This window comes from Plectropomus leopardus, chromosome 6 (genome assembly GCF_026936395.1).
Source record: "Plectropomus leopardus strain MGB_pleo_1.0 chromosome 6, ASM2693639v1, whole genome shotgun sequence".
NCBI classification, from domain to species: Eukaryota; Metazoa; Chordata; class Actinopteri; order Perciformes; family Serranidae; genus Plectropomus; species Plectropomus leopardus.
In genome coordinates this window covers 31771893-31797426 of record NC_142181.1, presented here as the reverse complement: position 1 = coordinate 31797426, position 25534 = coordinate 31771893, and the positions used below count along the sequence as shown (strand labels likewise).

The window sequence follows — 25534 nt, the reverse complement described above, 5'->3', positions numbered from 1 at the left end:
CTTGCACCCACGAAAGAATGGGAATTAAAGGAGCAGTGTGTAAATTTGGGGAAATTTAGTGACATCTAGCAGTGAGGACTGCAGATTGTAACCAGTTGAAACTGCTCCTAGTTAGGATTCCTTCAGTGTTCATTGTCCAGGAGGTTTTTAGCAGGAGCGGGAATATCCGCAAAGGTCTCTTCATCTCTAAAATAAACTGACCAGGTGATTTAAACAGGAAAACAAACATAATGTAAGGCTGCCTTCTTCTAGCCTTAACACTTTAAAATTCCTTAAAAATATTAAGAAAAGACAATAACATAATTGTATGGAGAATCAACTCTTTTTATAACTATGGTAATTAAGTATATAACACTGGATAATTTTCTGATAATCTTCGCCCTTTTTAAAACATTTTTTTAGTTAATTGTCTTGTCACCTTTGCCATTTTTTGGGACATTTCTTGCCAAGTTGGTCTTTTCTTTTTTCCCCTATGTTTTGAAAAAAAAAAAAAATCAAACCAATTTGCTCAGTCTTAAATGGGTCAAAAAGCTTGTGAAAGGCCTCTGAATGCAGCACAAGAAAACTGATGCACACCTTCTACAGAGGCACCATCGAGAGCGTCCTGACCAGCAGCATCACCGTGTGGTACGACGCCTGCTCCACGTCCTGCAGGAAGAACCTCCAGCGCATCGTGAGAGCAGCTGAGAAGATCGTCGGTGCTTCTCACCCCTCCCTCCAAGACCTCTACACCTCTCGTCTCACCCGCAAAGCCCTTGGCATTGTGAGTGACCCCACCCACCCGTCACACAGCCTCTTCAGCCTGCTGCCATCAGGGAGGAGACTGCAGAGCCTGCGGGCCAGGACCAGCAGACTGCGGGACAGCTTTGTCCACCAGGCTGTCAGGATGGTGAACTCCATCCCTGCTCTGCCCACCCCCCTCTCCTGCTCTGCATCCCCCCCGACACTGAAATCTCTCCCTGCTCTGCCCCCCCTCCACACACACGCACCACCTGGACTACAACTCCCTGCTGCCCCACCCCCCCCCACCCCTACTCACACACACGCACTCACACACGCACACGCGCACACACGCACACACACCCTGGAGTCTGAAATGCCCCCCCCCCACACACACACAGGTATGCACCATGGACTCTAAAAAAACTCTCACCGAAGTGAACTCCTCCCCTCAGGAAAACAACAACACACAGTCACTTTAATCACCACCAGCCAATAAGCTAAATTCTTTCTTTCTAATTGCACTACCATATACATTTGCACTACTATAACTATTTTTAATGTGTCATTGTTTGTATTGTACAGTTTTTATTTATCTCTTTTTAAATATATATATATTTATGTCTACTCTCTGTCACAGAGAGTTGAGAGTACACAATTTCAATCCTCTGTTTGTCTTGTACATACTGCAGAATTGACAATAAAGCTGACTTTGACTTTGATGTTGACCCAGGTTTCAATGGGTTAAAGTGAGGGGGTCTTTGGTTAAAGCTGATATGTCTATTTAGTGTCAAATCTCCTGCAGCCTAGATGAAACCACCACCTCTACAACCATGTAGTGGACAGAGAGCCCATGCAACCTCTGACTCTGATGCTGTATCTACTGACAGGCGGTGACCACTGTGTTTACTCATTTCTTTGTTCCTGCTACTAAAGAAGAAAAGGTAAACACTGCCAGTGATGATAATTTAATCAAACTCTTTCTCATATGACTTAACTGTTTACTGTATGTAAACTTTTTTTTCTTTTAATAGCTGAAATGTACATTAACCTTAAAAAAAAGCACAGGGCTAAATGGAAGTTATTTTTAATTTGATATATACATTATCATAAACCATGTAAGTCAAACCAAAAGTGGTTGGAGGAAGGAGAGGGGGAAACTGTTAAAAAACACATTCAACATTGTTCTGTAGCACTAATCCATATTTGTGCAAAGCTCATAGCTACCACATTGAACACCCAGGTCTCACTTCATTAAAGGGGCAGCTTACCCCAAAATCTAAAGCACACATTTTCCTCTTACCTGTAGTGCTATTTATCAGTCTAGATTGTTTTGGTGTGATTGAGTGTTGGAGATATAGTGAAACTAGATGGCTTGTGGTGCTCAAACGTCAAAAAAGATACATTTGAAAAAGTCACCAGCAATGTCTCTTTCCAAAAATCACAACCTGGTTACACAAGATTTAAGTAGTTTCATGTAGTAACTATATTCTCTCTGTCAAATTACACCTACGAAACATATCACTGCGCAGGAGGAGTACCATCTAGTTCCATTACATTTAAGAGAAGGCAAATATCTCCAACTCTCTGCAACTCACAGCAAAACAATCTGGACTGATAAATAGCACTAAAGGTAAGAGGACAAATATGTTGTTTTTTTATTTTTTCCCTTAAAGAGAAAAAAATTAGGTAGTACATCTCTCCTTTTTTGGCACAGTGGGCAGCAGACAGACACACAGATGGGACATCTGCAGTCAGCCTCACAGATTTTCATCTGCGTTTATGAATGGAGTATACAAGTACGCAGCATCGTTTTCTTCATAGATGATGGCCACAGTCTCACCAGCATCTGGTACTGTTGCACTGGTCTGTATGTAAGCCTGAGAGAGCAAAGACAACACCAAACAAAAGTCAAAAAAGGTTCATTCAGTCTGCACTGAAACGTATTAGGCTAATTCTTTTGTATGGAAAGACTAGTTTTACCTTGACATGTTTCGACCACGGTCTTCCTCAGAGGAGTCACGTGATGCTCTGACAGGTATAAAACAGCTGACAGGACACATCATAACATCATTTGACTCTTCTGAGAAAGACTGCAGGTAGACAGCAGTCGAAACATGTCAAGGTAAAAAAACCAAAAACCTTGCTAGTCTTTCAATACGAAAAGAATTAACCTAACACCAAATTAATGCACTGTTTGACATTTTCAAAAAAAACATATCAGTATTTAATCCCAATATCCAATATTCTTTGGCTGAGCTCACAGTTTTATAAGCAGGACATTAATTGTAATGGAAAGTTCAATATCTCTTAGTGAAATATTAGACTAAACCTACAGATAAACTTGAGGCTTAAACATGTTTTATTCAGATTTATTAAAATAAAAGTGGACTTCTTTCATGTAGAGACTTTGAGCTCTTTACCCTCTCGAGCAGTTGCAGTCGCTCCTCGTTCAGCAGGTTGCTCTGCCTCAGCTGGCTGACCGTGTTCTCCAGGCCCAGCAGTTTCTCCAGGTGTCGGCGATGTCGCTGCTGCAACACTTTAACCTTCTTCTGCAGCTCGGTAACTATCGCCTCCAGCTGCTCCTTACTCAGACTGTTCTTATGGTAGCTGCTCATGTGAAGAGTGGAAAGAGATTGTTTAAGTCATAACACAGACATGAATATAGGATAGAAAAGCATGACTGATGCTTTCTTTAGTTGTGATTTAAAATGCTCCAATGTTAACCCTTTGAAACCTGAACAAATTGGATGGATTTCCTTAAAAGACATATCAACAAGGCAATGAGCAACTTAACAAGAAATGAGCAAGATCATTTCAATCAGCAAGATATCAGTAAACAGTTACAGAAAATCAGTGAAAATTAGCACAAAAAATAAAATAAAACAGGAAATTAACAGTGCTAATATAAAATAATAAAAATAAATAATAATAATAATAACAATAACAATAATAAGCATACAGTATATTTTTTTCTGCACCTTAATTGTAATAAATAATTATGGAGATTTGGACATTTTCCCCTAGACTTTTTGATATTTCTTTTTTGAAATTCTCTCTCTGTTGTTTTTTAAATCTAACTTTTAGGGAATTTTCTTATTTTTTTACCAAGTTGCCAACTGCTTTTTTTTTAAGAAATCAAACGAATTTCTTCAGGTGTCAAAGGTTTAAATGCTTGTGAACAGTGTATGGACACCACACAAGAAAACTGATGACGATCCAAGTTTTTAAGGGTTAATATCTAGTTGTTGACTGTTTGCTGTATTTTTACTCATGTTGGCATCATTAGTGTTTTTATTACGGTAACGCTGACACTTCTGCCATTCCCCCCTCAGGTTCAATTGCATTTATTATTTTATTCATTTTAATTTATTATTTTATTTGTTTTAATGATGCTGCTGTTTTTTATTCCTTTATTCTTTTTGACTGTTTGGATTTCACTTATGTTATGTATTTGTTTTTATCCTTGTAATTTGTTTGGAGTGAGTGTATCTTTTGACTGTGATTGGAGCTCATTAAAACAAATTTCAATCAACTACATAGATATGATATATAGATAGATGATTCAATCGTGAATCTTAATGCTGATCTTACAACAAGTGACTTTTCAAGCAATTTCACTGTTGCAGACAAATATCTAGAGTCCGAATAAAAACAAGGCAGTTTTTTAGAGTTGTGTCGCACTCCTCTGATTGTGAACATTTGGTGTAAGTTGGTCACAAAACTCTGACCTGTCTTAAGTCAGTCTTCTTGACCTTCCAAGAAAAACATGTTAAGTTGCTAGTCTTGGCGCATTCAAATACTGAAGTTCAGTGACGTGAGTGGCGTGGAGAAACTGGTGGAGTTGAAGAGTGCCTGTGTTTAATTCAGTGTGTATCTGATACACCAACCAGCACTTGATTTTAGTGAGAGATCTCAATTTTTGAAATGATGGGCTGCTCATTCCCACAGTCTCCTCCTACTAAAATAACAGCTAACCAAAAGAGGCTGGCAGCAAGTTGCAGTGACAGAATCCAAAATGTAAAGTTTGTTCATAAACACAGTTCATCTTTATAGATGATATTGATGCCAAACTGACAAGAATACTGTCGACATATGACGACTTTTATCTTGTTTTTCTAAAATTATGTGTTTTTGAGGACACAAAAGTAATTCTTAATATGTCATAATTCTTAAAGGGAGCTTGGTGTAATATTTTCCACCAGGAGCAGGATTTATAAGAATTTCAAAAGGAATCTGGTTGTAGTCTTGCAAATTGTGAACCTGCATGATCCACAGTCTTTGCAAAATTTGACTGTGACTAAACAACTCATATTCTCTTCAATTGTGAGAGGGCGTCAGTCTTTAGCTTTTTAAGGCCTCTTCGAAGTCTTCTAAAAGTCTTCTAGAGATGGGAGACATGCACTGACTTAACTCTGATCTCAGGTTGAACATGAAATCCTGCAGCCAGCACCTGGAAACAAACATGTCCCTGAACTTGATCAGTACTCACCAGTGTTCTTCCAGCTGGTGATCCTGCCACTCTATGCTGTCCTCCTCCGACTTCCCGTCATCTCCCTCTCCCTCATCTGTGTCCAGTCTTTCCACTGTGAGGACCAGGGACGTGGGAGACGGTGCCACATGTTTGGACACTATAGGCAGAGTAGAGGTGATGGGCTTGGAGCTCAGAGCGGACGACAGCACTGTATCCGGGCTGAAGGTGAACTGGGAGGTTTCACTAGGGAAGACATTCGGTATCGTCTCGAAGTAGGCGATGACTTGAGTTTCGTGGCCTCCAGGGACGCCTGAGGACTCCTCTGTGGTGTCACTCACATCTTCAGCAGCGACAGCAGCTGCGTCTGTCAGTGTGGGGTCATTCATGAGCAGCCCGTGGCCCTGAGATAAAATAGCAGCAGTGATTCTATTCAGGAGCTCATCTTGCCCCTCAGACATCACCACCAGCTCCCCGCTGTTACTGAGATCGTTTGCTGTCTGGAATAAAGTTAAAGGGAAATTCGCCCTCGTTTCGATTGTGTCCACAGATGCCAGCGTGTTCAGGTCAGCGTGTAGAGAGCATTCAGATTCTCCAACATCACTTGACTCCAGCAGGCCGGTCTCTCCCTGCTGCGATGGGTCCACAGTGATCTCATACAGGTGGACCGTGTGCAACGCACTCTCCATCTCTACAGCGTCAGCAGCCCCCGCCCTGTCATTGGACACTGCCGCGCTCTGATTACTGTTAGCTCGAAGCCGTTTTGGCTTCTTTTCACTGTGATCCATCGCTTTCCGTTTCTAGAAAGAAACATGAGTGTGTTTATTAAGAGAAACCCGACAGCGTGTACAGTTCAACTCAGAACTGTTGAAATTAGGGGTCATTTTTCATACCGATGACAAGGACTTAATGAGACCGATAACTGATTTTTGGAACTAATAGGCATGTACATGAAAATAAATTAAACCTTCTGTCAGTATTCAGGATTTGGAATATAACAAACTTCAACACAAAACGTTGTTTAAATACCTTCAGCAAATGTTTAATCTGATCTAACCCTATACTTTTTTTTGCCTGTCTGCTTGTTTGTATAATCGTTTCTCTATTTTCTTTTTCACACATAAAATCAAAAACTAAATTTCTGGCCTATAAATACAACTAACATGGCATAGAAAAACTATAAAGACTGCAGTAAGTGTCTTGTTTTACCTCGGCCTGCTGGAAGACTGTGGGCACGGCGTCGCTCTCCAGGTAACGGATCCCCCACCGCACCTTGAAGCACGAAGGTGCAAAATGCTCGTGACAAATATACTGGTGTCGAGAGGGAGTCCAGTTCTCACGTCCCATGTTCCTCAGCCACTGCTGCAGCCGGACCGGGTCCTGGAGAGGAAACCTAAAACACAGTTTTGAAATGTTTAGAATCAAACAAAAAATACACCCACAAACACAATGCACTGTGTGTTTGTGTTTGTGTGTGTGTGTGTGTGTGTACAGTTGTTCCAGTGAAACGATGATAACATCAACAAACATTAAAATCAGAGCACCAGCACTGATACTGCGATAGTGTAACTGACTGACTCTGTGGACTCGGCACATTTTAGCTTGTGCCATAACACTCGTTATGCTTAAACAGCGTTATGCAACCCAACACTGGAAGCTTTTGAGGCCATAATTAGTGGTGTTGCCGTATGTGATTACATTTATATTGACAGATGCTGAGAAACACCATTAAAAAAACATTGTCAAATACATCAAAGATACAATAGTAGCAGTGAATGCACATTTTTAATTGCCTTTTGTAGCAGACAGGTTTCTAGTTTTGTCACTGTGATGACATTTTCAATATAAATGTAATAAGGGTCAACAGATTATTGTCCTGGACGATAATCAGGGCCAATATTTGGCATTCTACCGATTATCTGTATCTGTAACAATTTATTTTAAATATTAGCGATAAAATTAATTAATTAAAAAGTGCAAAGAAAGTGCAAGCATGGGGAGAACTCTGACTTATAGCTCAGGGAGTTATTTTTATGAATTCATTTTTTATTTAAATTTTCACTTGACTTAATGAAAAAAAAGTTGCTGGGAACTTGCTGTATATGATAGGCATCTCAGCAATTTTGTTTTTATAAAGTTCAGTGAAAACTGAAATAAATGAATTAATAAAAATAGCTTCCCAAGGTTTTGCAAACTAAAAAGCTCCACCATGCTGATACTTTCTTTGCATGTATTGCAGACTGCCTTCCCTGGTGTTGACACTTAATTTCAAAAAAATCAAATCAAAATCATTAAATCATTAAATAAAACACAGATACAGATAATTGGCAGAACACCAAACATCAGCCCTGCAAATCAGCCCGGCCAGGCTGGTAATCTGTTGACTCTTGTTATTTACTAATAATCGATATTGGCCCTGAAAAAAACAATACCGGCTGACCCCTAATAAATTCTAAATTAAAAAAGAAGAAGAAGAAGAAGAAGAAAGAAATGTCAATAGTGCACTTTGCATTTAATTTTTCAGTTTGTCTACCTCACGTTATAAAATTATATTAAATTAAATTAAATTTCTTAGCCTTTCACCTTGTCTTAAATACTTTAATCTGCTGTAACACGATATCATTCCTCTATCGATCTATCTGTCAGTCTCACTGTGGCTCAAATCCACAAAAAACAACAACTCAAAAGCACATGTTCTACATTCTTAAATATCTCTTCAGGTGAATTTGCATGTCAACAGACACTCAGTCACCAGACTGTCTGACAGACAGAGATCATGATTTAATCAGGACTCAAAAGTCAAAATAAGGCGAGACAAACTGAATAGCTCATCAAATGCTGATATTTAATGACTGATATCACAGTGATTTGTGTTAAAATATATCGTATAAACTGCCGTTGTTTAAGACTGACTCATCAGGGAGGTCCACGTCCCTTAAAGTTAGAGATGACGGCTCCTCCAGCAGCTCCACAGCTAACATGAACTAACAATTGAGTAACAGATAAATAAACACGTGCTCACTTGTAGAAGCTCTTCCTGTCGTTGTTGTTTCCGGAGTCATTCTTACAGTTTGGGACCGAACAGTATTTGGGCATCTCAGGTCGGTGCTGTTTGAAGGCGGTTTGTCTTCGTGTCCAACTGGGTTCACAACAAGGTGAAACTCGTGCTGTGTGTTGTCAACGCGTGGCGCACAGTGACGACACGCGATCAGCTGTTTACAATCGTGACGACATAGATGCGCGACCATCGCTTTAAAGAGAAATCGGTACTTATTTCTCTTTTCTTCATTAAATGCATTGTTTACGAAACATAGTGTTTAATAAATAATATTTGAAATTAACTTCTCCATTCTTATTTGAAACAACCCCCCACTATTGTACACTGCGTTACAAAACAACCCTAAGTAGACACTGGGAGCAGTGTACACGATTAGTAGCATCTTGCAGTGAGGATGAAAGACTGCAATCAGCTGAAACTTTTTCGGTTATTACCGAAATATTCACAAGTGTCTGCTACTCTCTAAAACAAGCGATCGTGTATTTAAAAGCGTAAAAACACTGCACAAGGCGGATTCACATCACAAATCAGTGTTTCTCCAAAGCGCTTTGGCTCATCAGAGACCGGCCCACCTAATAATGTGTGCTCACCATTTTAATCTGATAATTTGAGATCCGGATGATCACAAGAACTGAATCAGTCACAGAGGACTCTTCCTCTCCAAAAAAGGACCTGGTGATTTAAACCAGTAAAGTTGCTGCATAATGCAGTTTCACATTAAAAATCAGCGTTTCTTCGATGCTGTATACACCTGCTAACTTGTACTTACCATTTTTTCTGATAACTTAAGATCCAGGCGTTCAGGAGGTTTTCACTAGGAGCTGAATTATTCATAGATGTCTCCTCCTGTCTAACACAAACAGCCCAGGTGGTTAAACCAGTAAAAGCACTTGATAAAGCAGTTTTAAGTTACAAATCAGTGTTTCTTTAATTCGGTTTGGCTTATTGGAGACAAGCTCATTTCATTTTTTTTTTTTTTTTAGTTTTAGTTTTACTGGGAGCGGAAGTATTGAAGGTCTTTTCCTCTTTATGACATAGACCCGGGGATTTAATCCAGTAAAAACACTGAATAAAGCACTTTTATTTCTAAAAAAAAAAAAAGAAGTCTGGTTTTCCAGCACTAGGTCATGGAGGGGCTGCTAATGGCCCTACCTAGAGTCAGTGTTTGATTTGTCTGTTCTGGGCTACTGTAGAGACATGGAGGTGCGTCATGGGGGACTCTATGAATGAGGACCCACTCTTAAGCCCCCAGTGTGCCTGGCTTTGAAGCCAATATTTTTTTAGTGGCCAAAAAGTGGAATTACAACTCCAGCATCACATCATGTCCTGTTGCCCAAGAAGACTTTTTCCCATTAATGTCCATTGGGGAAGGGCTGTCTGTAAATCAGTGGATACTTTTTTTTTTTTTTAGCAAAATGACTCATTCCACTATCAGTTTCAAATCCAATCTGTCCAGTAACTTTTGGAAAGTCTGGAAGAGCTGCAATTGTAAATCATTTTATTCACATGAAAGTAGGCAGAGTGCCAAACCAGAAGTACCTGGGTTGGCTGGCAGAAGTCTTTCGGTCGCTCGCTCTATGGGCCTAATGATGCAGAAGCAGTGCTGGTCATATGGGGAATTTCATAACCACTGAAATAGAATTCTTTTAGTTTCATGCAACATTGAGCAACTTTCATAGGAATTAACAGGGTCCTGCCTGCAATTCTGTATTCAGGTCTCTTCTTACATCCATGCCCGCTCCCTATGTGGATATAAATGGCTCATTCTCAGGTAACAAAAACACAATGATTCTTATTTTCAGGTGATTATACACTTAAGAAAACAGACTTATTATATATTACACCATTTCTACCAATATGTCCCCCTAAATCCTACACACTTGACCTTTAACTAACATAAGGAAAGATAACAGCTTGTTTCTAAAATCACTGGACTGGATTTTTTTATTCAATATTTTTCTCCAAACATTACACGGAATCTTTAAATGATACAGTATATATACATACACATCAGTGTATTTCTTTATCTAAAAAGTTGAGGGCCATTGGACAATGCAGCTGTGCGTTTCAAGACAGGGTTGCATTTTGGACGTTTGTGTACTGAGGAAATCCACATATGGGTCACCAGTAATTGAACGTGTGTTGGAGACTAGAGTGCCATCAGTGTTTGCCTTACACCAAAGCGAGTTTGGAGAGTAGACTGTGCGGGAGCTGCCGGGTGAGTGGCACAATGACGCTTGAGGATGAAAACATGGAGAGCAGCAATATCTTCCTCAACGGGAAGCAGTGCAGCAGTGCAAATTAAATGTTACCAGCTACATGACTGAACCAACTACATACACCACTAATGGCAAACAGCACCTTTAAGAGTGTACCCAGAGACAATCTATCATTTTTTCTGTACTGGTCTCAGACATGTGGTCATTGCTGTACTCCTGTAAAATAAAAAACTGACATACTGTAGTATAGTTTGAGAAACACTGATAGACATGCTGCTTCTTAACCTGGTTTACGATGCTTCAAGCTGTGTACACAGGCCAACAGTACAATGCTGGGTTTCAGAGTCACAAGACACTCCTTGTAAAAACTGAACAATCATTTTCATTACGGATCTTTGGTACATATCAGCTATTTGATCCCATCTGCTGACTATATCAAATATGTTAAAACCAAGCAGCTCCAAGGAGACTTGTCTGAAAGGTTGGTTTCTTTACCCGGTGATGGAACACACGAGCGGGCAAATGGACTATGGAAATGGAGATTTTTCCAGTTTTAACTGATAACATGAACGGACGTAGCCAGCTGTGGACTGGGCTTGTGTAAGTGATCTCATCCCATCTGAACTACACCATGTGTTTTCTGTATACAACTAGCGGAAGTTTGTCGGGGAGAGGGATCCCTTTAGGCTAAGCATGAGTGAGAGCATGTCCGAGCACTGTAGGGAGTGAGGTGGCTGGGATGGTTCAGGTCAGATGGGAGGTCGTCAGTGTCACAGACAGATTGGTGTGGCCTCTACATCATCCCCAACTGCATTAGCGTGTTGGCATACGCCATGGGCTTGACATTCGGATGAGGCTGTGGAGGAGAGAGAGAGGAAGACAAACATTAGATCAGCCTTAGACAAGACCCAAATTGACCTTTAAGGGTACACTCTGCAGGATTGTGTTATTCAGTCCCTCTTGAATTTTGTGGGCTGTTTTGGGGATGGTTGCAGCCTGAAATGCCTGATTTCACAGCATCTTTTCTAAAAAATTGTGATGCAAATTATGATGTTTTTAAAATTGCAGGGAAAGTGAAAATTGCAATAAAAGTTGTGATGCTTTTAGGGATTCCGGGCTTATTATTGTTATTATTATTATTATTATTATTATTATTATGGGTATTCACTGTTATCAACAGAAAGAGATAATCTACTGTTTGACATTTCACCTCACTATATTTACATTTTTTGTGTCTCTGTGTCTCTTAGATGCCTGGTTGCTACCTTTTTGTAAGGCCTCAATGTCACCTGAGCGCTGTGTACACACACAGAAAAGTCCCAAGCACAACAAAGAAGAAGAATATAACACATTACATGCAGAGGGTAGAGTCTCTGCAGATAAAAACAGTGCTACACACCTCTAGTGGGTCATAAGTGATGATTGAGAGGGATTATTTTTGTATGAGTTTACACAGATGTTTTGTTTGTTTGTTTGTTGTTTTTAGGCACTGCCTGTGTTGTCTCACCTTTAAGCTGCCACGGGAGGTAGTAACAGTGTCTAATTGACATCTGAATAAGAGGGACGGTCAACAGGATGGGACATGTGTGACATTTTGACATGTTATGCATGTAACTATCTAAAATCACACATTCAAGCAGCATGATGCCACCACTGTTTTGTTCTGTGTAAAAATGCAAAGGTGGTGCAAAGAACAGACTTCATAGTGACCCTGTAACATGATCTCTGTGTAAAAAGGGCTAAAGACAAAGAGCAGGGCAAAAAGGCACTGAGAAAATCAGTATGCTGCATGCATTTTAAACAATAAGACTTACAGTAAGGTTGCTGCGTTTGCACAAAATTGCAAGGTTGCATATTCTCATTGGCTAAATTTGCATGAATTATTAGTTATTAACTTTAAACTTTCAGACTGTCTAAATAGGGAGTTATAAAAGCGGGTTAAACAGGACCAGTTTAAAACCCAGTCTATGTGACTGTAACACAATACAGAGCTAACCCACAGTTTAAAAGCTATACAATGAAGCTCTTGAGGACATTATTACCGCAGCTAACGGACAGTAAGAAAAAAAAAAAAAAAAAAAAATAGGACCCATCAATAAAAAAGCCCAATTCCAAAACTTGTTCAATTATAATGAATATTACAATTAAGAGTGCAAGATACTGACCACAGCAGTGAACTGGTGAAATTCTGGCTTGAGGTCTGATCCCCTGAGGTGGATGTAAGCGCCTTTGTTTCCCATCTGATCACTGCAGAGAAAGAAACACAACACAGAACAGTTAAAGTGAGCAGCTACAGTAAGAGCTCCCTCTTCGCTCTGAAGTCAGCATGATTACGTACCAGTAGTTGGGTGCTGAGAACACGGTGATGCACTTCCCTGAGTGAGTGACCTCGTAACCCTCAGCTTTGACCTCATGACTACGCACAATGAAATCCAGATTATTCTGTTCCAGGAAGCGCTCCGTCACATCCGGCCCGAACTGACAGCTCACTCCTCGCTTGCTGATTGACCGGCCGTTCTTCATCAGAGAAACAGAGAGAAAGAGAATTTTAATATAAAGTGGACTGAGCATCTCTAAGCAAATAGACCTGATGGCGTTCTGAGTGGGACTGACCTGAGGCTGTGGATCTGACCAGAGGAGGTCACACATGGGACCTGTGAGAAAGTGGAGGAAGGTGTTAAAATGTACCTGTTCTCCTTCCTCAGGACGGTTTATTACTGCCAGCTTTATACTGATGACGATGAAGTCTGAACCTACCTGAGTCTGGGGGCTGTCTGTTCCTGTCAATCTTCCTGAGGTCTTCCAATGTGACACCATCTTCACTGAACAGTCCACCGTGCATAACCTGAGGAGAGCCTCATTAAGACTGTGTGCTAAGCACAAAATGTCAAAGCACTGCAGCTGTAAAAATAACAGCAGTCATCTGTAAGGTCCAGGGAAATTATATTAAAAAGGAAACCCATGCACACTATCGTCAGAAACAGTCACCATATTTAACCATTTGAAACCTGAACAAAAGGGCTTGATTTCTTTCAAAAACATAGGGAGAGGGCAATCAACGACTTTAGAGGGCGTAACCTTGGCAATGGACGCAAAGCAGGTCTACATGTATCACATGATACTAGTGAAGCGTCAACGGTCACACAGCGCTGTTCGGCACTAGATTTTAAGTTGCTAAAGGAACAGATTTTGCATGACATCAGACATGTTTTGGGATTTTAACGAAATATTTTTTTTAAAAACAATGTATATTCAAAAGTTTTCCAAAACATCCAATTAATTCCAAAGTATTTCCAGGTCTGGAGAACAGTTTTTTAATTTTATAACTTTTTCCTTAACCCTGTGTATATTTACTACACCAAACCCCTGTTCAGGTTCTGTTCCATCCAAAAATCCTTGATGAAAAGTAACACCAGCTCAACCAGCTACAGAGTCCCGTTATTAAACAGAAACTGGACCTGGTGAAAAACCAAATCAGCTGCATGGTCCTGTGACTGTGTTCAGCTCACAATGTTGCTACGTACCAGTACTTTGTTGTTGATACACTGTGCTAGAGGCAGCCACTGGAAGACCTCGCTGAACAGCTGGAACATCTGGGCCGTGTACTTGGCTTTGACCTCCCCTTCAAAGCCATACATCTGGTTCATGTTGTCTGTCTCGTGGTTCCCTTCAGAAAGAAATGTTGTTTAAACAAGTTTAACAACTTTATGACATTAATAGAAAAAGTCTGTAATAAAACAGTAGAAACAGAATAAAATGTGAACATGAAAAAGGCTAATAAATAAAGTTCAGTGTTATGCTTTGAACGTCATGACAACAAAATATATAAATTAAGTGTGACATATTTATTTGACAACATCTGCAAACACACACGCATCCACAGACTCGTGCACGGCACGCTGTAAGAGCTCTCACCCCTTAGCAAGTGGAAGTTGTCGGGATAGAGCAGCTTGAAGCCGAAGAGGGTAAGAATGACCTCGAGAGAGAACGAGCCGCGATCCACAAAGTCTCCATTGAACAGCTGATTTCTGTGGTTAAGCATTAATGAGGCATTTGGTTGCTGTTTTTTTCATGACTGCACTGAACACAAGTCTAACGGTTGATGGGTGTCTGTCACAAAGAAAAGGATACATAGGGGTTGGTCTCTGAGGGTAAGCCGTTCAAGTTGAAGATGTTGAGGAGATCGTAGTACTGGCCGTGGGTGTCACCACAAATTGTTATTTTTTCTGTCTGTGATATATAAAAACAGAAAACCTTCAATAGAGTCTCAGAGGAAGAAGAAGACAGTTTAACACAACCGGGAAAAATAACAGAATTTTTATTTATTTTTTTAAAATATTAATAAGGAATGCATCCATTGTGAAATTCTGGGCCAATGCAAAACCAACATTTTTTTATGTCATTCTTTATTTTTTTTGTTTTTGTTGTTATTTATTCCCATTTTTGTGCCAGGGAAACAAAGACTTTTTAAACTTTTAAAGTTTTTCAAAGTTTTAAAGAATTTTAGTCATTTATTACACTATCTTTGTTTATATATATGCATATACATATATATATATACATACATAGCTGTAAAAACAGCAGAAAATTTCTCCTTCAAACAACTGAATTTATTCAAGTTTTTTTGGCAAAAACTGTATTTTACAAGATTACATTTGAACACATCATGATAACATTAAAATTTACCTTTACCAAATACTCATTTCAAAGTGCCGCTGAGGAAGTTCATTCTATATGAACTATTAATAATTCAAAGTTATTTTCCCTTGTGATAATGTGCAGAGACCTCACCTCTTTTAATGTGATCTCAACAAGACTCGGTAGCTTTGATAGAACATCTTTAACTTGCACCAAAATCTGAAAAAGTTCAGAAAAGTTGTTACTGCAGGTACATACGGGTTTCCTTCAGTGAGTGTGTTGCATATGAACAGACATGTTTTACCTGATAAGCACACTTTCTGTGCAATTTCTTCTGGTCTTTGAACCAGTCCATCATGTCCTTCATGAACTTTAATGTGACCTTCCCGTCTTCAAGTTTGGGGCCGACATACTCATCCTCAATCGCTGCAACACGAGATCAACTTAATGTCAGATGAAATATCAAAGACTGCAGTTAAAATTCAATGTTCACATCACTGCAGTTTGTTTTCATGAGTTCCTGTTTAACAGCACACATTTGATTACACACACACACACACACACACACACACACACACGTATATATATTTGCACAGTATCACAGAAAACTCACTCATGTTTTCGATGTCCAGAGAGTCGACAACAGATTTTTTAATCTCATCACTGGCGATGGCTCTCTCAAAAGCCTTCTGCTTCACAATCTTGTTACATTCCTGATACTTCATCCTTGCATCCTTGTCATTCGGTCGAACTCTCACTACCTGTCATCACAACAGGGAAATTAAATAAATTATCCACACTGGTTAATCACCAACTGGCATGGAGGCATACAAGGAGACTGAGTGGCTGCAAAGACCAGGTTGTGAACTGTAATAAAAGTATATTCATGTTTTAATTTTGCAGTTTATACTAAATGAAAAACATATTTGATCTATAAATACAGATAAATCTGGCTCCGATCTCTCATTGCTTCATCGCATTAACTCCTTTTTCTGTTGTCATGGTGCTTGGTCCAGCTTGTGCAATAAATTGCTGTGACTGTGGCTGAGCTTTGGATGTCTTTGTTGCCAAGGCCCTGTTATTTTTAAATTGCTTATTATGAGAGGAGCACGAACAACAATAGACACCAATTTAACTGCGGTATGAGTGCCTTCAAACTGGATCTAATTGGCATCATGACTGGATTTAAGGATTATCCCTGTTTCAGGCTGTTAAGGTGACATGAAGAGCCTAACTGATGGTGACAGATCAACAGATGGACCCAGGGAACTCTTTCTTTAGAGAAAATCTGAAAAACATTTAGTTATACAGTGAAAACTGCTCGTGTCTCTCATGCTTTGGGTTCAGGATGGAGAGTAGGTCAAAGTTTGCAGCTACACTTGTTTCCACCAGACCGTCCAGTTCAGTTGATTACACAGTAAAACAGTTATTTTCACGTTTAAACTGTCCCAAACTTGAATGTTGAGGCTCATGCTTAAAAAAACTTGCAGGTGTGTAGAAGTGAATTGTCAGAGATGAAGAAAAGAGAATTCCCACACACTGCCCTGGTACCTGCAAAAAACTTCATTAAGCAAACTACGTTTCATTGTCATTTAACCTGATGAATTTCTGATGCCCAAAATGCTGTTTGCTTAATAACGTTTACCGAAAGTTAAAGGGTAGTGTGAGGGAATTTGAATTTCAATAGCCAAAATGGGTGGATGGCACCAATTAGTGTTGTCAGAAATTAGGAATTATTGACACCTATCAGTTCTGAAATTTGAAACAATTTCAATTTTCATTTTCCACAGTAGACTGATTCATCACTACCAGCTGCACATTCTTGCTACCTCTTCTTGTTTACATCAGTCATTCTGCTGTTCTCTGCTACTTACCCAAAAAAATGTCATTGTTGTCACATAATAGCTTTGTTATATTTAGCTTTTAAGTTGGTTTTCTCCATGGTATCGAATTCCAATACTTTTCCAAGGTTATGTATCAAAGAGATCATTGAGACTTGTAAAAATAAAACCAGGCCATTCCCTCTTGTTTTTTTCTCAACCCTCTGTTGAGGTATCCAGCACACTAATTCGATACTAAAAGGTGGAGCCAGAAACACTGCACTGCAAGAGAAAATCCTCACTCTTGCTCAACAAGGACTTGATGCACAAACCGGCTATTTTTATCCCTTTGATTGCGACAGAGACTGTAAACACTCCAACCTGTTTTCCTTTGTTTTGAAAATGTCAGTGTGCAACCCTGCTCCATGGACAATCAGAGAGGTGCAGATGTTCACGTGTATTGTCGGTGAAGAGGAAATACAGCGAGAGCTCGACGGAGCAGTGGTGTGTCTTTAGTTGTTGGGAGAGTTGATGGTTAACCTTTGAAGGAGGTCCTTTGAACCATGAACGCGGGGTTGAGAGCGGGATGAGTAGGCTTATAATGTAATTTGTTTGTTGTTGTGTGTGTTATGTATGTGTTATGTGTATGTTTTCATGTATTGTTTGCTGTTTTCATCAAGGGTCACTTGGGAAATAAGTGTTTTAGTAATGCTTTTAAATGCTATCCTCTGGGATTTTTTTGTCATAATACTCCTTTAAGACTAAACAGGTTTAGGTGCATATCTGTACCTGTATGTAATCAGAATCAGAATATTTGTTCTTTTTATTCCATATCAAATTCAATAGTTTTAATAGGATTCGGCGGAGCGCTTAAGCTGATAACAATGTTCACTTTATAGTAAAGAAGTCAAGATAGCCCTCCGAGCTTATGGGTGCTAACTATGCCAACTATCTGGATGTGGTTTGGGTATGAAAAGTCAGACACAGAACCCCGGGTGTGTGAATGTATGAATATATTTGATGCATGGTGACTTGTTCCACATGCAATGTACAAAATGACATTATTGTGAACGAGTATTAATTGTCTCTTTGTTCTTTTAGCATGAGACTCGCTTCAGCGTTTCATTTTTTCCCCTCTACACACCAGCCAGGTCCTGGCAAAAAGCACTGTAGGTTCCACTTTGATTTATTTAAGTATAACAATACTTAATTTAATTTTACTATAATAGTATTTTTTAAACTATATACTTTTATTAACATTATAACAGTATTTTATTAAACTTTATTATGGCAGTAGTTTATGTAAAAAGTAGTTCTGTAAAAAGCTTTTGTACTTTGTACTTTGCACTGAAGGAATGGAGAAGCTCTCCAATCTCGTTATACACTGTATAATGACAATAAAGAGCATTCTGATTCTCTGATTCTGATCTGATGTAACTTTATGATAGCAGCTACTTTATTTGTAACTGTCATTTATTTAATAATTTTGTATTTTAGTAGTTTACAGTAGTTTAGAGGAGATTTCAAAATATTAAGATATATATTGTGTATCACAATATTGCCTAAAAATATTGTGATATTATTTAAAAGCTGTATCACCCAGCCGTATCAGAGCCTGACTGGTCAAAGCCTCTCTTCCTCCAGGAAGCTGCCTCCGTCTCACTCAGACTCACCCTTGGTCTGTACCGGAGAGCAGCGCGAAAGAGAGGCGCACTCACTCTACAGCTAAATCTGGGAACCGAAATGTCTCTAGCAGTACCCTTCACACTGACTGACAAAAAAACAAAACAAAAACAACAAATGGGCTCAGTGGGCTGAAGGGTCTTCGACTGATGATTTAACTCTTTGACTTTCAGGAGGAAGGCCTATCTGTACAGGTTAAGTAATGGTTCTCAGAGTACTTTATGGAAAGTGTCTGGTGCAAACGCAGTTTAACGGTCAAAGATGAAATGCTTCTTACCGTCTCATAGTCCTTAAGTGCAGCCTTGAACTTGCCCAGTGCCATGTTGGAGGTGGCCCGGCGGTAATACCCCTTTATGTAGTTTTTGTCTATCTCCAGGGCCTTCGTAGCATCAGCCAGGGCATAGCCATAGCACTCGGTGCGTAGGTATGCCAGGCTTCGGTTGCTGTAGTAGATGGCATTGGATGGATTGACCTCCAAGGCCTCTGTGTAGTACTTGATTGCATTTTCATAGTCTTTTTCTGAAAAACAAATGCCACATCTTCACTGGAAAGTTTGTGGTTTTACAAAGTTCTCACATAAATGGCAGAAAAATTGCAGGTATTAAGGGTTTATTATTTATTTTCCACCTGGACTGTTGACAAATTTTAACAAGACTGCCTGAATAAAATTAAACCTGATTATCTGACAACATGAGCTTGTTCAGGATATTACTTTGGGCTCTGATGACTTATATTTGGCTTTCTATGTTTGAGCACCCAATATTTATTTTATCCAAAACATATAATACATTGAAAGACAATAATGAAGACAATCATTCCTTGCTGGCCTAAATGAAATATTACATACAATGTCTGAGAAGAAATATTAGTAATGAATCCTTTATTTCACTTTAAATACAGGCACAACGCTTTGTCTCCATTAATGCTCCAATGATCTAAATTTCAAATGACATGTGGGCTCATATCTTCAACATAAAATATATCATCTGAAGCCCACATGCATAAAACCATCTGTGCAGGGATGATTCTGTACACTTTGGGGGAAAAAGGAAGTTACGTGAGGTGAAAACTTCAATTATTCACTTTGGTGTGCATACAATAAAGGGATGGCCACTGCTAACCCCTTAACTTCACTGATAAATAAAGCACTTCATATTGTGTGCAAAACCCAGAATGTAATTTAGCCTTTCTTGAATGAAGACTCCATTAGTAGTTAAATATCCTTTATAGCTTAAGTAAGTTTATAACTTTTTTTTTTAAGTGCTTTCTACCAGCTTGGGCTTCTTACAAGAGCTTGCAAATCAGTTATAAATAAGATACTATTTATTGATAGATTCTCTGCTTGTACTGGTAGACAACAAACTAAATGCATCTTATGCGAATTTGCTGTTAAAAAGCATCAACTAACTGCCACAATGTAATAGTTTGACATGATAATCTCTCCGACATGCAGAAGAGATGTTTTACACTGGCACATTTAAACTGCCCAATTATTATAAATAACAGCGTGTAAGCATCTAATCTTGTCCTGTTGTTTAGTTTATACCTCAGACAAGAGTCCACCCTACCACATCATCATTTCCCTACATCTGCTCTGACTCATCATGGTCTCAGCCCTGGTAATACCCAGGCCTCTAGGAAGTCCTGAACATGAGCATACAGTAAGTGTGTTGAAAGATACACTCTATATATGCATAACATGACATTATCATGTCACCCATCCTTTAGTATTTTGCATCAGGAAGAACAAGAGGCATTTTTAGATACTCCTAAATGAATCAAAAACAGATACTAGTGGACCAAAAGCATCCAATTTGTCATTTGTTATTGATGCTTCTCTCTGTCAAATTTACAGTAGCTGGGTTTCCATCAACCCTCAAACTGCACAAATTACAACTGAAAATATAAAGCACACCTAATGGAAACACTTCAGTTTTGAAAAAACTTCCATTTAATTCCTGATCTGGGGAATTAGTACCACCACAAAAGTATCACCTATTATTGTATGTTAAGACCATACAAGCATTTACTGATCCCCAGTGTGAGAGTCACTTAAGCACATACCAATGGTTCCAATATGTATTTGGTAAAAATGTTTGTCTTGGTATAAGACATAATACACAAATTCTGATTAGACCCAAAATAGATACAAAAGTTTAATTATCAGCAGTATATGGGTTAAAATTAGCTGCATCTTTACCAGCTGCAACATTAATGCTATTAACACATAATCATATCAGAATCAGAAATACTTTATTTATCCTGCGGACAAAATTGTGGTTTGTTACAGTTGCTGAGATGCCAGCAAAGAGAATTATGGCAAGTAGATACAAGTACCAGCACAAATATATAAAAACAGGAAATAGAGTAATAGTCAACAATTAGCACTGGTATGAAAACATTTCAATATTTAAAAATAAAGTATGTATTATATGCTGAGTATGTAAGTGTGTAAATATATAATGTTAAAAAATAAATAAATAAAATACGATAAATACGGTAATAGACAATAAGCATCAATATGTGAAGATTTAAGTCATAATATGGATAATGTGCTGACTTTGTAAAATAGAAATATGTGCCGTTTGGTACCATTATATGATATGGATGATTATAATCCAGTAATAAAATATGTATACGAGTGTAAAATGGACTGTTCTGTGTACCTATTCTTTTTAGTACATTAAGTAAGTTTTAATGCGTATACTATTACTAAATACTATTACTAAAATTTTGAATGCAGGGCTTTTACTTGTCGTAGAGTATTTTTACACTGTAGTATTGCTACTTTTATGTCAGTAAAAGGTGTAAATACTTTCTCTATCATTGCAAACTGAACCATTGTTTGGACCAAAACGTGGCGCGACCCCCCTCAAAATGAACCACTGCCTCAGAAGAAATGGACACATCTACGTACACTGACAGAAACAGCGAATATAAATGTGGCTGCTGATACCCGAGGCTCTGCTAGCTAACAGGACATTACAGGAGTTATGTCTGAATCTGACTTTAAGCTCGCGATAGTCTGATAACACTAAATATAAACAAGTAGCTAAACACATAATGCCCATATAGAGTATCAAATGTGAGTCTGTTAGCGCGCTGTAGTCATGACACGCGCGGCGACATGTGTTATGTAGCTGCTGCTGATCTCCTGGCTGCTAGCTTGCGTTAGCTAAATAAGCTAATTCTAGTTTCAGTGCAGTAATCCAATGAATGGGTTTAGATAGCACGCTGCTACAGTTAGCTTAGCTTCACTGTTAGCCACCGGCTCCGCTTTGAAGCGTGCTGCTACACAGTTTTGTCGCCACTACAAGTAACAGACACAAATGTGTCTGTTATAAACTGCGGATAAAAGCTGTTGGCTTGACAGGTCTGTCACGTTACCTTTGAAGTACTTATTCGCCTTCTCCTTCAGCAGCTCTGCATCATTACCTCCCTCCGCCATCTTCTCCTCACTGCCGTACTCCGATATGTGCGCCATTGACTGCACCGTCGCAAAAGTCGCAAAGTCTTTTTCCCCCCCCAAGTATTATGTGATGTTAACTTAATTTTTTTTTTAAAGAATAAAAACCTTACTGCTTTATTGCTTACATTTTAAATAAATAAATCTTACAGCTTACTTTTTTAAAGAAAAATGTTTTTATCTGTGCATCTCTTGTCTGCACTTTTGCTATTTTAATGGGGTCTTTTATTGAATTAAAAAAAAATAATTAGTAATTACTTATACCGTTTACTGTAAATCTATTTCCTTTATTATGTTTTTATATTTTATTGATCTGTAAAGCACTTTGAATTGTCCCTATGAAATGCCCTGTATGAAACGTAAAAAAAGTTGCCTTGCCTTGCCCACTTCTTTAAATAAATACACAAATAAATAAATAATTAAATAAATACAAATTTTACTGCTTACTTTTTAAAATAAATGCATTAATAAATAAGTTAAAAAACAAACAACATAAGTACTATCCTTTTAAAATAAAAATAAGAATTTACTAAAAACCTTACTGCTTACTTTAAAATAACTAACTAAATACATACATAAACGAGTGAATAACTAAAAATAACTACTCCTTAATTTAAAAAAACCCCCATAAATTAATACATTAGAAGATAAAAACCTTAGAGTTATCTTTTAAAAAAAATAAATGAAAAAATAAATAACTACAAACCTTACTGCTTACCATAAAATGTAAATAAATGAATAAATAAAGAAATTAAAAACGTCTTTAAACCTTCTGTTTAAATCTATGGAGACCATGCCATGCTGTGAACATTTCAGTTCTAGGACAAATGCCATCAAACTTAATAATTTGTATTGTATTGTTGTTATTGTGTTGTTGTGTACATTGTAGCATAGTACACAAATTTTTATATTTCTAAAAACTTTACGTACTTGTATTAAACACTAAAGGATAATGCACATATTTAACATACTTCTTATTTTCATATCTCTTATTTCTACTTTCTTATAATCCTCTATGCTATACATAAGAGTGATGTATTGTATCACAATTTTATAATTAAGTATTTCTGATTTCTGAAAATTATTATATACTCCTAAGAAAAATGTTATCAAAGTTAAATTTTAGTGTTAGCACAGAGTAGGCCTACACGTACTGAGACAACAAAATTAAATTTTGCATCTTAACCATAAATGCAAAAAGGAGTAACATACAGAATAAAATGGAGAAAAAACACAAAGTGGAATAAACAGCAAGGGATATATAAATACACTACAATACCGTATAAACAGTATGCAGAGCAGGTATAGTACAATTTATATAATCCAGAATGTAATTCCAAGTGATGCTAATAATATAGGCCTGACTAATTATAAGTGTTATTACAATGTTTATTATTTTAAAAAATACATCATAAATTGTAGTGAAAAACAAAGAAATTACAATACAAAAACAGAAAATTAAACTTCAAAGAATTTGATTGCGTGTTTCTCAATTAATAAGCCTAATGCAAAACTACAATACACCAGTTCAGGTTAAAGTATAGTCTTCTGTGGTTAATCCATACATGTTTGTTTGTTTAGAGTTTTCCATATTGATTATAACTATGTTTTTTGTTTCCCTGTCCAATAATAATTTCCTTTGGTTTCCAATCTAAAATGTGTGTGTGTGTGTGTGTGTGTGTGTGTGTGTGTGTGTGTGTGTGTGTGTGTGGTTCACTGGGTGATATTGACAGTGACTTTTCAGAGCTACTGCTAAAAGTCTTAGTTTACCAGCAGGGGTCAGTAAAGACCTTCACTTAAATACCCATGAAGCAGCATAACCGGCTGTGTTAGCAGGCACCCATTAGTCTGCTGATTTGCTCACCTGAGGTTAACCAGAAAAAATGTTCAAATGCTGAGTAATGTGTTACAACTGAATCATTAGTTAAAGATTAGGTCAATGATTCACATGGGAGCCAATTTACCCCGGTTTATCAGGAATTAGGGCTTTAATTTTGACTACCTCAAGTCTCTGACTTTTTGACTGAACTGCAATAATACTCCAATTAATGACAATGTAGGCTTATGTCAGACAAAAGCACAGCCTCACTCATGCGTCCTTATGGTCATAATCCTGATGCCTAAAGGCTCAAGGATATTGCAGTGGAAGTTTCCAGCCATCTGAACTCAGCAATGTCGGCCTCAGGAAACCACAGATCTGGCAATGAGGGGACAAATGTGGCACAGGTGCACATCTCCGCATCACAGATGGCATCTGATGCACCCCAGCCTCAAATAACTGGTTTGCAAAAACATCACGCAAGCTAAAAGGAACAGTGTGTGAGCTATCAGGGGGTTTCATGGCATAGGGACTGCAGATTACAACCATCTTAAACTTCTCCTGGTTGGAATTCCTTCAGTGTTCCTTGTTCAGGAGACAGTTAACAGTAGACAAATTATCTGCAGAGGTCCCCTTTTCTCCAAAACAAACAGACCAGGTGATCAAAAACTGTAAAACACAGAATAAAAGAGTTTCACTTTAAAAATCAGTGTTCCTCTGCTGGTGTTTTGCATGTCAGACATGGGCCATGAGCCTAGCATTTGCTTTACTCACCTTATTTCTGATCCAGACATTCAGGACATTTTCACTATGAGCCAAATTATCCACAGAGGTCTCTTCTTCTCAGGAAATGGACCCACTTATTTCAGCCAATTAAAACACTGAAAAAAGGTGTTTCACATTACAAGTCAGTAGCCCTTTTTACACAGACATTGCGATATGTGTCTGATTTTAGACAACATGCCAGCATCGTGGAGCCAAAAGAGGTGTAACATTTAACACAACAGCATCAACCTCTACTATGGCATAAACGCGTAGGCAGCGCTTTATAAACAATAACAGCATTAACATGACAATAACAATTATTTTCTGCCTTTGTTACATGGCCTTTTTTCCTCCTTTGCTTGAGGGGCAAGGGGACAACCGACTCCGGAGCAACTGAATCTGTTTTCCCAGTTTGCAGTTCTTTTAGGATGCTGTTATTCTGTCTTGACTTTGCTGCTAACACCTACTTTTTTAAATCTCTCATCGTGCTATTACTACTGTTTGCGTTTCTCCGATGCTGTTTGGCATGTCAGAGACAGTCGCTTGCCCAGCACCTGCTAATGGGTGCCCACCTTTTTTCTCTGATAACTCAAAAGTCAGCTGTTTTTTTGTTTTTCCCAGGAGCTGAATTATCCACAGAGGTCTCTTTCTGTCCAAAGCAAATGGACCGGGTGAGTTAAACTGGTAAAAACACTGAGAAGAGCAGTTTCAGGTTACAAATCAGTGTTTCTCTGAGGCTGTTTGGCATGTTGGAGATGGGCCGCTAGCCCAGCGCCTGCTAATGTGGACTCACCTTTTTTCTTTGCTAACTTATGATGCAGACATTCAGGAGGTTTTTACCTGGAGCCAAATAATCCGCAGAGGTCCCTCCCTCT

The 25534-nt window shown here is 38.5% G+C and overlaps 2 protein-coding genes and 1 long non-coding RNA gene across 3 annotated transcripts; all 3 read right to left on the bottom strand.

Moving 5' to 3' along the window:
• Positions 1-1675: 1675 nt before the first annotated feature.
• LOC121943436 (THAP domain-containing protein 5-like) lies at positions 1676-8417 on the bottom strand. The gene is made up of 5 exons (XM_042486959.2): positions 8214-8417; positions 6401-6584; positions 5213-5991; positions 3144-3330; positions 1676-2600 (listed from the first exon to the last, which is right to left on the bottom strand). The coding sequence occupies exons 1-5, from the start codon at positions 8285-8287 to the stop codon at positions 2481-2483; spliced, it is 1344 nt and encodes a 447-aa protein (XP_042342893.2). The 5' UTR covers positions 8288-8417; the 3' UTR covers positions 1676-2480.
• A 1758-nt stretch (positions 8418-10175) lies between these two features.
• On the bottom strand, positions 10176-22144 carry ppp5c (protein phosphatase 5, catalytic subunit). Its single transcript, XM_042486480.2, has 13 exons — positions 21997-22144; positions 18887-19128; positions 15720-15867; positions 15411-15532; positions 15260-15325; positions 14600-14698; positions 14384-14489; positions 13993-14135; positions 13226-13313; positions 13082-13122; positions 12807-12985; positions 12634-12715; positions 10176-11324 (listed from the first exon to the last, which is right to left on the bottom strand). The coding sequence occupies exons 1-13, from the start codon at positions 22091-22093 to the stop codon at positions 11262-11264; spliced, it is 1476 nt and encodes a 491-aa protein (XP_042342414.1). The 5' UTR covers positions 22094-22144; the 3' UTR covers positions 10176-11261.
• A 1588-nt stretch (positions 22145-23732) lies between these two features.
• On the bottom strand, positions 23733-24995 carry LOC148189435 (uncharacterized). The gene is made up of 2 exons (XR_015776734.1): positions 24669-24995; positions 23733-24563 (listed from the first exon to the last, which is right to left on the bottom strand). It is a non-coding gene; the product is annotated as an uncharacterized LOC148189435 (long non-coding RNA).
• Between the last annotated feature and the right edge of the window lie 539 nt (positions 24996-25534).

Bases quoted from the DNA above. Each gene is read 5' to 3' on its own strand.
- LOC121943436 (XM_042486959.2), bottom strand. From the start codon at position 8,287: ATGCCCAAATACTGTTCGGTCCCAAACTGTAAGAATGACTCCGGAAAC. The intron at 6,585-8,213 runs GTGAGCACGTGT...ACTGTGTTTTAG, and splicing joins GACAGGAAGAGCTTCTACAA to GTTTCCTCTCCAGGACCCGG. The intron at 2,601-3,143 runs GTAAAGAGCTCA...TTGCTCTCTCAG, and splicing joins GACTGCAACTGCTCGAGAGG to GCTTACATACAGACCAGTGC.
- ppp5c (XM_042486480.2), bottom strand. From the start codon at position 22,093: ATGGCGCACATATCGGAGTACGGCAGTGAGGAGAAGATGGCGGAGGGA. The intron at 14,490-14,599 runs GTATCCTTTTCT...CACAGAAATCAG, and splicing joins CCTCAGAGACCAACCCCTAT to CTGTTCAATGGAGACTTTGT. The intron at 13,123-13,225 runs GTAGGTTCAGAC...ACTTTCTCACAG, and splicing joins CAGACAGCCCCCAGACTCAG to GTCCCATGTGTGACCTCCTC.